Raw genomic sequence first — 14,452 nt, forward strand, 5'->3', positions numbered from 1 at the left:
GCTAGGAGTTTGTTATTTTATTCTTTCTAAATATGCATTATTGTCACAGTTGAACAATAAAGTTTAGTTTAATAAAGAGTTAGTTATTTGAGTTATTCAGTTGCATTAGTTTAAACTTCAGTTTGTTGTTAGTATTAAAATCTTTAACGTTATCATGTGGCGGTAATACTCTCTAAGTTTATCAAGAAATTTATATTAAACTATGTATTTAGAAAGAGAGAAATCTAAAGGTATTACACTATCTCCTTAAGATTATTAAGATAAAGATGTGGAGGATTTGTAAATTTTTCAGCTCCCGAGGAGGCAATTCCTTTTGTGTCATCTTTAAAAGAAGAAGGAAACTATCTGTTTAGGGTAAATGATGTTAGCTTTGTCAGATATGTTTTGATTGTTGTTTTTTCTATGATGTTGGATTGTTTTTTTAATTGCCTAGTGTGCTATATCTTAAGTATGGTTGTGATTGAAAATTTGGGAAATCCTTCTGCATTCTCTTCTATCATTCTACATCATTTACCTGTTTTAGATTATGAAGATAAAAATGTGGAGGAGGTGTTTTGTGAATTTTGCAGCACCTCATCGAGGAGGTAATTCCTTTTGTGTCATGGTTAATGTTTGAGATTGGAGCTGAATTAACCTCGGGCTCATTGAGACTAGCATGACCTGACCCGAATATCTTTATCTAAATCATTGCGTAGAAGCACAACAAGAATGTCATTCATTTCCGTCCGCCAAAATCAGACGCTAAAAACGCGGGAAAATTGGTTGTTGGGCTTGCATTATTTAATGAAAATTAACCTGACATCCATACTTATAAAAAGTTTGGCAAAACATTGGGCTAAATCTAAAGTCTTGATTAATGTTAAGCTAAATTTTCTTTCAATTTTTAAAATTTTAATTTCACGAGCCAAATTTCGAGCCGAGCCTGGTTTTGTTCGTTTCGAGCTCGAGCCGAGCCTAAATTTTTTAGGCTCGACGAGCTTCGAGCTCGAACTCATTCATTCTCGAGCCGAGCCGAGCCTGGGTATGTTCGGTCTCTGTTCGGCTCGTTAACACCCCTATTCACACACATGCAAGAAGAGGAAATCAATCTCCTTAATTTGATCTTTAATTGAAATCTCAAATTCAATTCTAGGTTATTATTAGTTAACTAAGTATAAATTTATTACAAATATTTATACTAAATTAATAATCTCGACCAATATTATAAATGAAAAACAATTACTTTATTTTGATATATGTAATGTTCCAATTATTGACTTTTATTATTTGACCAATAGGTAAATATTGGTTAAAGCAAGGTACGTAAGATGAAGAATGAAGGGGTATCTATTGTTATATTATCTAACCATGAAAAATAAAAGTAATCATTAAAAAATGAAGGTGTATCTATTCTTATAAGTTATAACTGCAAAAAGTGGTAATTACTTTGATACATATGAATACCATTTCAATTATTTTAATTATATATGAACTACAATAAAGTGGTTTTGATAAAATAATTTTTTTCCCTTCTTATTTGAGGAGAGGATGGAGTAGTCAAATGATAAAAATGAAACTCTCAACTTCTAGTTAGATGGAAAATGCTACCCCTTTTCCTCTAAAAAATTTAACTGAAACATTAAACCTACAAACTACTCAAATAATTAAATGAAAAAAAGACACAATGATACGAAGAAATGAATCCATTATTTAATGCTTACCATCCAAACGTAATCTCTAATGATAGAAAATGGTGTTTTGTACATAAAGAGCATATCTCTAATATATGGCAAGTAGGGAAAAAAGATCATTTAATATAGAGTTTTTTGTCATGAAGGACCTAATAAAATACAAGTTTTGTGGAGAATGACCTAATAAAAAAAGTTGTTAAAAAGGACCTAATAAAATACTTCCGATAGTAAACAGGAACCACTTTATGAATTTCCAGCCAAATTTACCATTTATCGGCGTTGACCCTTTTTTTACCCCTAGTTGACTCTTTAATGTTCTGTTCCTATTTCAAATCCAAGGGGATGCAAATTCTTTAGATGGGTGGATGATGAGATGACAGAATGACAACGAATTGTGATTAATGATCTTGTTGATGAGAAGAAGTTTTAGTTGAATGAGTTGAAGGTGGTAAAGCAAGAAATGGCTTTGATGAAGGCTGACAAATTGAAAGTTGAAGCACAATTTGAGAAGTTGAAGTTGAAATTAAAGATGAAGAAGGAGAAGGTTAAGCCAACAAGAACATTAAGTTTGGGGATTCAATAGGGATTTGTGTGCTGTAAAATAGAAACAGAACATTAAAGAGTCAACTAGGGGTAAAAAAAAGGATCAACGCCGGTAAGTGGTAAATTTGGCCGGAAATTCATAAAGTGGTTCATGTTCACAATCGGAAGTATTTTATTAGGTCTTTTTAGACAAAAAAATTTATTAGGTCTTTCCCCACAAAACTTTTATTTTATTAGGTCCTTTCTGACAAAAAACCCTCTAATACAAGATAAGTATATAGCAAGTAGGGAAAAAATCATTTAATATATATATGACAATTTGAAAATTCATTAAGGCCATTAAGGGTATATCAGATTATTCGTGATTGGACACCATTTTCCTCCCCCTTTACTTATATAATAGAGATATTGATCTTAACATTGATGGATTGCATAATAATGATTACTGTATATATGAAAGAAAAGAAAAAGATACATACTTAAAATAAAAATACCGCAAGCTTAAAAAAAATACGATCTTAAAAAAGCAAATATTTCACTTATTAAGGTACGTGAGACTTGAGAGTATACATATATTTCGAGTAAAAAGTTGGTAATTGCAACATGTAGCTATGTAACAACATGCACCATGAATATGATCAACAAATAAAATTATTGAAATACATCAGTATAACTAATTAATTAGCACTAGCAAGTAAGGTTATCACCAGGAGATACACCAAGTTGATTACAATACTGAGTATAGTAACCAATACGTGCATTAACAGTAGCTGGATTACCACCATCACATTCTAATTGTCCATTGATAGCTCGAATGGTCGACCCAAACCCTTGGCCGGAGATAATGCGAGAGTGGACATTGTTCATCCAATACCATAAGGCTGTTCTGAAGGCGATAACGGGATCGTTGGCAACTGTTTCCGGCGCGTTCAATCCGTCGAAGCCAATGCTTTGGCCGGCTGGTCCATAGTTGAAGTTCCATGACAGCTGAATCGGTCCCCTACCATAGTATTGCCTGTCTGGATTGCATGGCCAATCTGTGTTGGTCTCGTCACAATAATCGCCTGAGGCTCCATTTATTTCCTCTATGTAGCAAAAATCTGTACGTAAAGAAGGTTAGCTAAATTTGTTCGGTATGGTATATACCTACTTGCAATTTATAGAAATTTCTTTTTAAATACAAAGAGTGGATTATGCATCAGGGTGTATAATGCTCATTATGTACTCAAAAAAAAAATACAATTTATATAATGCAACACGGATTTTTTTCAACAATTTTTTTACTTTAAGAAATAACACACAACTTAAAATTAAAGATTATGTAAATCTATATTTATAAAAGAACAAAGGTTATAATGAAAAGAACATATATATAGTAAATGAATATCACTTAAGGTAAAAGAACATATACCTTTTAAACTTAAATTTGAAAAATGAATCTTTAGTTGCAAATTTAAGGAAACAAATAACAATTTTTTAAAATTATAGACTCTAAAAATAATAAAACAGCGTAATATAGAAGAGGGTTCACCATGCTCTACATGCACTTGGGTGCATGTACTTATTTTCTCTTGCAATTTGTCAATTTAACTTTTTACAATTTTGTTTTGATGTTTGAGGACCATTAATATACATAAATACATATATAGGGAAAAAATTGTAATTAAAAATTGATATATCGAATTATCGACATTAATAACAGATCGACAAACCTGGTCTAACAAATATACGTTCATATTGGTATTTGTGATAATATATTATGATATTCGTAATTGAGAGAATATAATCTTAGTAGAAAAATAATAATATATAGTTTACGTCAAATTAAATATAACTATACACTAGCTATTCTCCACCTTTTTACTTAGGAATTATTGTTGGATTATGCTGCTTCAAAATTAGTCGAATAGTCTTCCTAATAGTTAGGACTAGTTGCTAATACCTAGTTAGTGGTCTAACAAATAATGGTCTACATAATGATCTCTTTAGTGGGATAGCAAGTAGTGGATTACATAATGCCATGTTCCTAATTTTCTCCTTTAATGACTCAATAGTTAAAATGTTATTAGTATTTGTTTATTCATTTATATGTGAAAAATATATAAAAATGTTATCTTTTTAATTTCTCGAAGTTTTTTTTTTCTCCTCTAGAAATTCTACAATTATGTATGCATGTACTCATTTTTTTTAAAAAAGATTAGTAAGAAAAATTCTTATAGACTGCCCTTGCATAAGGCTCTCACCCAGCGAGGCCCATTACAAGCCAGACACCCTCCAGTCCCCTCTAAATCCCAAACAAATGCTTAGAGTTATAAATTGAACCCTAGACCTTAATAGGCAAAATGGAAAAGCTCATCACTTGAGCCAACCTCAAGTCTGGTATGCATGTACTTATGGATATATGAGATGCGAAAATAGTGAAAACTTACGTCCAGTTTCATGAGTAACATGAGCAAAGAAAGCCGCAATTTCACGCCTAGAATCATCAGTGGATCCAACCGTCCCAAACTGTGGATAGTGATTAAGAGCATCCAAGAAAGCAGACCTGCTATAAAAATTCCTACCAGCACAACTAGCGTCAGATTGATCAATTATCCCGTTAAAGAAAGCGTCAGTCACAACTTCTGGAACGGAGACATCGTTAGGCGTACTTGGAACTGGAGTATCGCAAGGACCTTCTCGGCACCCTTCACCACAGTACTCGATTGTGGTGCCGCAGAAGCCCCATTGGCTGCAGCAAATGCCGGCACCGCAACCGCAGTTCTGAGCTTGTACTAGGCTGCTTGATGCACAAGCAATGGCCAGGACTACTAAGAAAATTGCTTTGAGAGAAGTCATGATTTTTTGGTATGGTTTAGAGGTGAGGAGAAAGGGGTATATGTAGGCGTATCCGCGTATAGGGGAGTTGAGGGAAATAGGAAAAGTCTACGTTGGATAGCTCATAGTTGTTTGTTATAGCGTATTGTGGTTGTCCATATCATTATGCTAATAATATTTTGACTTTTTTTTATGGCTGTAGTTGTAGTATTCTAGATGGGCTCTTGGTCGATTGTTGACCTTTGACTCTGGCTAAGTCTTACCATATCAAGACAACAAAAAGTTGATCTTTCTTATTTTGACAATAAGGAAGTTGATCTATTATTCATACAAATTAATTATGTCCACGTCCAGTTACGTGGGAAACTACTTTTTATACACTGAATAATGAGTAATCCGTGTGAATAATGTGTATCCGAGTGTTTGCATGAACAATGATTGAGATTATAAGTAAAACTAGAACAGCATTAGCGCAATGCAGTATTACAACATAGCTAGATTAATTATTGTTCATCATCATGTGATTTTGATGATGATAAACTAATAAACTAATAAACTAACATGATTTTGAGTTTTACATGTACAAGATTTATTAACTAATAATGGTGTTTAAGGATGATAATAAACGAGGTTCCTGTAGTAGAAATTCCAAAAGTTCCCGAATTGGAACTCCATGAAAAGAAGTCTGATTGTGTTGCTAGACTTCATATATGGAATAAGGTTATAAAGTATGATAGGGAACCGTATTTTTCTTTTTAGTTAAGGAACTTGAGCGAACAGTAGCTTATGGAATTCAGGTTGCGGTGGATAAATTATTAGTATTGTCTAAAGTAGAGGTGATCAGGCCATCCCAAAAAAAATTACCCATTGGTCGGACCGGGTCAATTTTTTGTGCCCAATGCCCGTTGTTTCGGCCAAAAATAGTTGACTTTTCGAGCCAAATTCGGATCGGGCCGAAATTTAGACTAAAAGTCATTTTGGGCTTTTCCCAAATCTCGTTTTAAAGCCAAAAAAGTTCGGATACGCCCCGAAATTGGGCCAAAAGTTCTGCCCAAGACTAGGAAAGTTTCAAGCCGGGAGGGCTCGCAGTTGATCAACCCTAGCATAAAGGAACTAAAGTTATAAGGAGTTAGGAGTTTTTCCCTTGGCACTTGCGTCTAAGAAACAAGCAAACCAAAAGAACTGAATAGCTTGCAAATTAAAGTTGATAAGATCTATAGATGAGGTAGTTAATATCTAAATCATGATAGGAAGATGTTAACTAACAATAAGTTTTTGAAGAGATGACTTCAGTTTAATGTCATGTATGTGTGTGAATCGAAAAGGTATATTGGAGTGATTGGACATAGTATAACAACGAATTAATTAATTAGGCGTTTGCACTTATTAGTTATACGTTTTTTTTTTATATATCTAGCATCACAATTTAACTAATACTCCATCCGATTCTTTTTAATTGTTATACTTACATTTTTCATGCATGTCAATGCAAAACTTTGAGAATATATATCTCTATTTTTGTATTTATAAAAATTATAGAACGTACATATTAATAAAATACATATTAAGACGAATCTAACCATATCACACATGACTATATTTTAGTCACGTATAAACACTAGTAGAATAAATGCTTATTGATGCGGTCCTTAAATGACATATTGCGGCAGTTTTGGTCGTGCAGCAATTGAGGGGCAGCAATAGGTAATTAATATATTGCTGCGGTTTTAAACTGCAGCAATATTTGAACATATTGTTGCGGTTTCTAGGCAAAACAACAACAATATATTTATGCTATATCATATACATAAAGCATATTGCTGCGATTTCTAGGGAAAACCGCAGCAATATGTTGTATTTAATAATAATAAAAAGGCATATTGTTGCGGTTTTTCCCGGTAACCGCAACAATATGCTTAATTTTTTTATAAAAAAAAAAAACTTTTATGCATGTAGTTCCCATAATCCAACCTCCAAGAAGCTATGCAGCAATATGCAACAAAATTTTCTGCATAAATTTCGGCAGAGCTCCGTTTGTAAATTGGATAAACCCATAATTGGGAATCAATCTGTACAACATTATATGCAACAACCAACATCCATCATCCAAAATGAGGCTAACAAAGAACATCCATCATCCAAAATGAGGCCAATAAAGAACATCCATCATCCAAAATTCATCCAACAACCAACATCTCCAACATCCACCATCCAAATTCCAAGTTCATAAATAAATAAATACAATTCAATCCAACACAAATATCATGTGAATCCAACATATATCATGAAATCAAAATCACTACGATAATGTTGGGGGACATCGGAAAGAAACATCAGAAAGATCAAGATATGAAGATAAAAAATATTTGGAGATTTACTTCTTTATTTTTCTTTTTGCTTCTCCTGTAAGATCCATGTCCCCCAAAATAAACACCAGTATCGCTAAATTCAACTCTTTATTGATGAAGGAAGAAGAATAATGTTGATGAACATTTGATTTGGCGGATCAAATCCCATTTATAGATCTAATAGGTGTACTACTTAAATTTGTTGATTGCATTTTCATGCTATCTGTTTATTATGTGACATGGTTTTAAATTTAATGGTTGCATTTGGTGTAGGTTGATTTTAATTTGATGTAGGTTTTTTAAGTGATTGATTATATATTAGTTTTATATATAGATTAAGGGTGAGGCATTAGTAAACTCACAAAATCGATTGTGCCAAAGTGTAACATTTTAATACTCCCTCCGTTTTTTTTTAGATGTAACATATTGACTTTGGGCACTATTCATCCAATACACTTTGACCAATAATTGTTATTCATACATAAGAAAAAATATAGTCATGTGGGATCTTGTTTGATTCGTCACGGTATACACTTTCCATATATATATTTTTTATAATTTTTACTTTTATACAATTGGAGATATTATCGGTCAAAGTTGTGCCTCGGCAAATGTGAAAAGTCCAATGTTACATCTAAAAGAAAACAGAGGGAGTATAAGTCTAGCCAGAATCACACAAAATCGGCTCGCGGTCCACTTTCCTTAGTTAACCAGGATTGTAGTGTAAGAAGGTCTCAGTTTAAGAAAGTGAATATGAAAAAAAGTGTAGGGTCGGTTTCTCGACTCATTACTCCATCTGACAAGGAAAACTTCTATCTTCCCTTCTCAAATACTAAAGCGTCTCCGTTGATACCTAATTCCCCTCTAAGTGTACCGACTGAGACTAGCTTGCAACATCAATATGAATCCTCTCCAAATCCCAATAGCCTTGGAAGTTAAGATCCCCCCGACTTATGAATGCTTCATAGATTACCCAACAGAAGGTCCGTCCACAATACTAGTTCATCCTCTGGCCAACAGAGTCTAGAATTTGATGGACTCATATCTGCCTCCCCAACATCATCCGGCGGGGTTAATGACAACCTTTCAGATTCCGTACTCGACAGAAGGTCCGTTGAGAGTGCTACGAGAATCGAATCTTGCAATGATGCCTAATATTCCGATGAATGTGTATATAGGTACCCTCGGTTTCCAATGTTTAACATGTCTTTAAAGATTATGATTTGAAATGTTCAGGGATTTTTGAATAAATAAGCCACAACTCGTGAGTTAATTAGAATTAATAAACCCATTGTGCTCGTTTTGGTGGAAACTCATATTAGTGGAGAACAAGCAAACGGTGTGTGTGATAGAATTGTTTTTTTGGTAAACTAAGAGTTGAGGCTCAAGGTTTTCGGGGAGGGATTTGGATGTTTTGTCAAGAAGATGTTGTTTCTGTTACTTCGTGGGGTAGCCACTCACAACATCTTACTGTAGAAATTAGAAAGCATGATGATGATCCTTGGCTTTTTTTGGCGGTGTATGCAAGTCCAGATAGTACACTCAGAAAAGAATTATGGACGGAGTTGGAGAGAATCAAAGATTCGTATGATAGGCCATGGGTTGTGGTAGGTGATTTTAATTAAACAACTAGTTTACAAGAGAGGCATGGAAGTGAGAGTAGTGATATGCAAAGAATATGTCGAGATTTTGCTAATTGGATTAAGAATCAAGGGTTGATTGATCTGAAGTTTTAGTGGGCCTGAGCACACTTGGTTTCGGGGGAATTTAGTAGAAACATTCAAGTCTGCACGTCTTGATCGTGGGTTAGTTAATGTTCAGTGGAGATTGCGTTTTGAGAGAGCTCGATAAGGGTGCTTCCAAAAATTAAATATGACCATTGTCCGTTACTGATTAGTGTAAATGGGTTTGCTCTAATCCCACATTCTTTAAAACCCTTCAGATTCCAGGTAGCATGGATGAGCCATGGCAAGTTTGATGTGTTTGTTTCTACTCAATGGCATAATTCTAAGTCGCTTATTACCTTCTTAAAGAAGTTTGGCAGTGTTTTAACAGGTGGTATAATGAGTCATTTCACAATATTTTTCGCAAAAAAGCTGAGTTGTTTGCGAGACTTGAAGGAGTCCATAAGCTTCTTTCCGAAAATCGATATACTCATCTTATTAAAATGGATTGCGTAGGGAGATGAATGAAGTGTTGAATCGAGAAGAGATGTTGTGGTTTCAAAATTCACAGATGGATGCTATTCGTGATGGTGAGCGCAATACAAAATATTTTTCGCCTATCTACTATTATGAGGCGAAAGAGAAATCGTATTGAAGGGCTTAAGAAAGAGGATGGGAGCTGGTGTTTCGATCAAATGGAGGTTAGTCAAATGATTTGTAACTACTGGAACCAACTGTTTGAGGAGGAACCTAGTATATGCACAGGTTAAAGACTCCTCCATGATCAGTTTCCTTGGATTTCTTCGAAAGATTGGGACCTGATTTCTCGTCCCTTTGCTGCATGTGAAGTTCAACGTGCTTTATTTGGCATGAAACCATACAAGGCACCTGGCCCTAGCGGTTTTCAACCATTATTCTTCCAACATTACTAGGATGTAGTGGCTCCGACTGTGATCAACTTAGCGCAGGATGTATTGCAAGGTAAGGAGTTTCCAGAGGGCCTGAATGACGCGTTCTTAGTGCTGATTACTAAATCTGATTCTCCGTCTTCTCCCAAGCATTTTAGACCAATTGGTCTGTGCAATATCATCGTGTAAAAAATAGTGACCAAGGTTATAGTGAACAGACTCAAACCTTTGCTCCTGAACTTAATTTCACCAACTCAGTGTAGTTTCATGCCGAAAACACAAATTACGGATAATATTATTATTATCCAAGAGATGTTACACTCGATGCACCACAAGCAAGGTAAAAGAGGTTATATGGTTGTGAAAATATACTTTGAATAGGCTTACGACAAGCTACGATGGAGCTTTATAAGGGACTCTCTCTTAGAACTCAGACTACCCCATGACATGGTGGAGTCGGTGATGAATTGTATCTCGTCGGCAAAATTTGCAAATTTTATGGAATGGTGAACCATTACCTGCTTTTGCTCTAAGTCGCGGAATACGACAAGGAGACCCACTATCTCCATATTTGTATGTCATTTGCATGGAAATATTGTCTCATCTTATTGATCTCGAAAAAAGGTGGGCAAATGGATCCCTGTGCAAGCGAGTAGAGGAGGCCCAAAGGTGTCAAAGTTGGCGTTCGCAGACGACCTTATATTATTCTATGAAGCTACTATCGAGCAGGCTCAAGTGATAAAAGAATGTCTTGATAAAATTTGCAGAGCTTCAGGTAGCAACGTTAGTCTTAATAAATCTCGTGTTTATTGTTCAGAAAATACAAATGTGGAAATAAGAGATAGCATATGTGCGGAATTGAGCATGGAAGCTAGCTACCTTCGACTTTGGCAAATAATGTTTGGGTGTTCTGGCCATTCATAACCGAACTTCGAAGGGTGATTATCAGTACTTGATGGAGAAAGTGAATGCCAAATTGGCTGGGTGGAAGGCAAAAACTCTCTCTCATGCGGGGAGAGTGACACTAATTCAATCTTGCCTATCAACTATCCCGTATTATACGTCGCAATCTGCCAAAATCCCTCGAGCCACATGCGATGATATTGACATAAAGGTTCGAAAGTTTGTATGGGGTGAAACAGAGTGATCGAAGAAGGTCTATCTGGTAGCATGGGAGAACAATGTTACTAAATCCAAGAAAGAAGGTGGATTAGGTTTCCATTCTATGAGACAAGCACGCAACCTTTCTCACTAAACTTGGGTGGCAGGTGTTAACTGAGCCTGACACTTTATGGGCGAGAATTCTGCGAAGTAAATATTGTGCGGGACATTTGCGACATTGATATGTTCAGAGCTAATCTGAATTCATCAAATGCTAGAGGGATTACTGAAAACATTGATATTCTCCGCAATGGTATTGGCGTGGTTGTTGGTGATGAGGGTGGAACATCTTTTTGGCATCATCGTTGGGCGACGAAGGATCCCCTGTCAGCATACAACACGAGAGAGATTCCAACTCATCTTCTTGATACCAAGGTGAAGTCAATGTGGGATAAAAATTGTGGCTGGAAATTTGAGGTGTTTGCTGAATTTCTACCTGCAAATATATGGGCTGAAATTGCAGCACATGAACTTATTGATGATGAAGATGTTGTAGACTCCTTCTACTGGAACGGAGCTCCCTCGGGTGGGTTTATAATACAATCGGCTATGAATGTGATTAGGAGTGGCACCACTCATGATGTAGAGGCATGGAAAGGTTGGAAACTGGTTTGGAGTGTGGCGGTGCCTCAAAGGGTGCGGTTGTTCCTTTGGTTAGCTAGCCAAGATCGATTGATGGCGAATGCAAATCGATTCCTTAGAAAATTCACCAACGATCCTAGGTGCTTTGTGCGTGGAGTTGTGGAGGAAAATACAAACCATATATTACGTGAATGTCCAGTTGCTCGAGTGATTTGGCACAAATTAGGATGGGGTAATAATGTTCTGATGTAGGAATCTAATGTTCCCGAGTGGATTTGGAAAAATATCAAGACCTCAACTCACTAGTAGTTTGAGGAGTGGCCCACGATTTTTGCTATGACTTTTTGGTGGTTGTGCAGATGGCGTAATGAGCGCTATTTTGCAAGAGAGGCTAGTATACCTTTAGATCAGGTAGCTTTCATTTTTGCTCGTGTTGGAGATTATCAAAGAGTTATGCAAGCAGCACATATGAAGAAAAACAAGCACCGCGCACATGTGGAAAGACGTATTAGATGGACTTACCCTCGACATGGTTGGGTCAAGTTAAAAACGGATGGTGCCTCGAAAGGAAACCCGAGCATAGCTGGAGCAGGAGGTGCTATTCGAGGGTGTCGAGGTGAGTTACATGAAACTTTTGCCTTAAATTATGGGGTAAGCTCCTGTACGAGAGCTGAATTGCTTGGAGTTATGCGTGGTTTGGCAATTGCTTGGAATGGGGGACATCGAAAAGTTCAGCTGATGGTGGATTCAGAGGTGGTAGTTCATCTGCTTGGTAATATAACACCATTGAACTCTCCTTTCGTTCACATCATAAAGAAATGTAAGACCCTCTTGAGTAGGGAAGGTTGGGAGGTCACTATTTCACATTGTTATCGAGAAGTTAATCGCGCGGCGGATTGGCTAGCTAATTATGGAGTTACAAGTTCACAACGTTGATTATTTTTGAGCCGGTCCCTAAGGATCTTCATACCATTTTATTGGAGGACTTGAGGCTTGGCTCTTGCTCATGTGGTTCCGGTAGAATCTAGAACTTAGTGTTATTGTTGGTGTGCTATAGTGTCGTAGCTTGGAGTTTGTTGTTTCTGTTTTTGGAGTCTGTTTTGTCCTGTTATTTTCGTTTGTATTTTGTGTTAGTTCTGCATGATTTTTTAGTTTGGTTATTTTTTATTTTGTTTGTCTTAGGGTTATATCCCTCTCTTTTCACCCAAAAAAAATCATTTTAATCTAATTAGAAATGCATAAGAGAAATAGGAAAGTAGTTATATCTATATGCAAATATGTTCAAATTTTTTACACATATTACAATTCAATTTATAGAAGAAAATAAAGATTGAAAGATAGAAAGGAGAAAAAGCAAAAGAGGTGACCCAAGGTATAGAAGAGAGAAAGAGAACTGAGAAAGAAGAATTTAGTCATGGTTATGCACAGAACCACAATTTTCAAAATTGGAACATCTTGTAAAAGTGAAATTTTCATGTTCTGTTTATGTTTATGGTTTGGATTTTTGTATATTGCCTTACTACGTTACTTTAATTTCCTTAATTTATAGAAAATTGGGAGTTGAAAACAAAATGCTAATTCTAATTGTTGCAGGTTACTTTAATATATTGCTATAGTAGAAGTTTTTTTCCCTTATATACATAATTTTTTTTAAGGAAAACTTCTTATACATCTTCTAGTTTTAATATGAATAAGATTTGTAGAAGAGTTGGAGTTGAAAACATATCCCTAATTATATATTCAGTTTGTTACTTTAATATGTTGATATAGTAAGTATTCCTTTCTTATAAGTTACTCATATTTAGAGTTGAAAACATTATAAATGGATCTTGTTTTAAAGTATTTTGTTAAATAATTTCCAATGATACAAAAATTATAATTTTTTGAAAAATATTTCAAAAGTTATAATTAATTTACTATACTAATTTCAGTGTAAATGATCTCTATTTGTTCTTAGCCTAAACCCTATATATGTTAGCAATTTGGAACTCTATTTCTTTTCAAACATAATGACACGACACTTAATAAGCGTGACAAATGATGTTGAATAAGGACGCCAAATGTTGCGACCTCGTGCGAGCATAGCTGGAGCAGGAGGTGCTATTCGAGGGTGTCGAGGTGAGTTACATGAAACTTTTGCCTTAAATTATGGGGTAAGCTCCTGTACGAGAGCTGAATTGCTTGGAGTTATGCGTGGTTTGGCAATTGCTTGGAATGGGGGACATCGAAAAGTTCAGCTGATGGTGGGATTCAGAGGTGGTAGTTCATCTGCTTGGTAATATAACACCATTGAACTCTCCTTTCGTTCACATTATAAAGAAATGTAAGACCCTCTTGAGTAGGGAAGGTTGGGAGGTCACTATTTCACATTGTTATCGAGAAGTTAATCGCGCGGCGGATTGGCTAGCTAATTATGGAGTTACAAGTTCACAACGTTGATTATTTTTGAGCCGGTCCCTAAGGATCTTCATACCATTTTATTGGAGGACTTGAGGCTTGGCTCTTGCTCATGTGGTTCCGGTAGAATCTAGAACTTAGTGTTATTGTTGGTGTGCTATAGTGTCGTAGCTTGGAGTTTGTTGTTTCTGTTTTTGGAGTCTGTTTTGTCCTGTTATTTTCGTTTGTATTTTGTGTTAGTTCTGCATGATTTTTTAGTTTGGTTATTTTTTATTTTGTTTGTCTTAGGGTTATATCCCTCTCTTTTCACCCAAAAAAAATCATTTTAATCTAATTAGAAATGCATAAGAGAAATAGGAAAG

General features: G+C 35.5%; 1 protein-coding gene across 1 annotated transcript; it reads right to left on the bottom strand.

Moving 5' to 3' along the window:
- Positions 1 to 2,731: 2,731 nt before the first annotated feature.
- On the bottom strand, positions 2,732 to 5,096 carry LOC104901559 (endochitinase EP3). The gene is made up of 2 exons (XM_010689149.4): positions 4,643 to 5,096; positions 2,732 to 3,313 (listed from the first exon to the last, which is right to left on the bottom strand). Exons 1-2 carry the CDS (start codon positions 5,049 to 5,051, stop codon positions 2,901 to 2,903), a joined length of 822 nt encoding a protein of 273 aa, XP_010687451.2. The 5' UTR covers positions 5,052 to 5,096; the 3' UTR covers positions 2,732 to 2,900.
- Between the last annotated feature and the right edge of the window lie 9,356 nt (positions 5,097 to 14,452).

Source organism: Beta vulgaris, chromosome 8, assembly GCF_026745355.1.
Source record: "Beta vulgaris subsp. vulgaris cultivar EL10 chromosome 8, EL10.2, whole genome shotgun sequence".
Lineage (NCBI taxonomy): Eukaryota > Viridiplantae > Streptophyta > Magnoliopsida > Caryophyllales > Amaranthaceae > Beta > Beta vulgaris.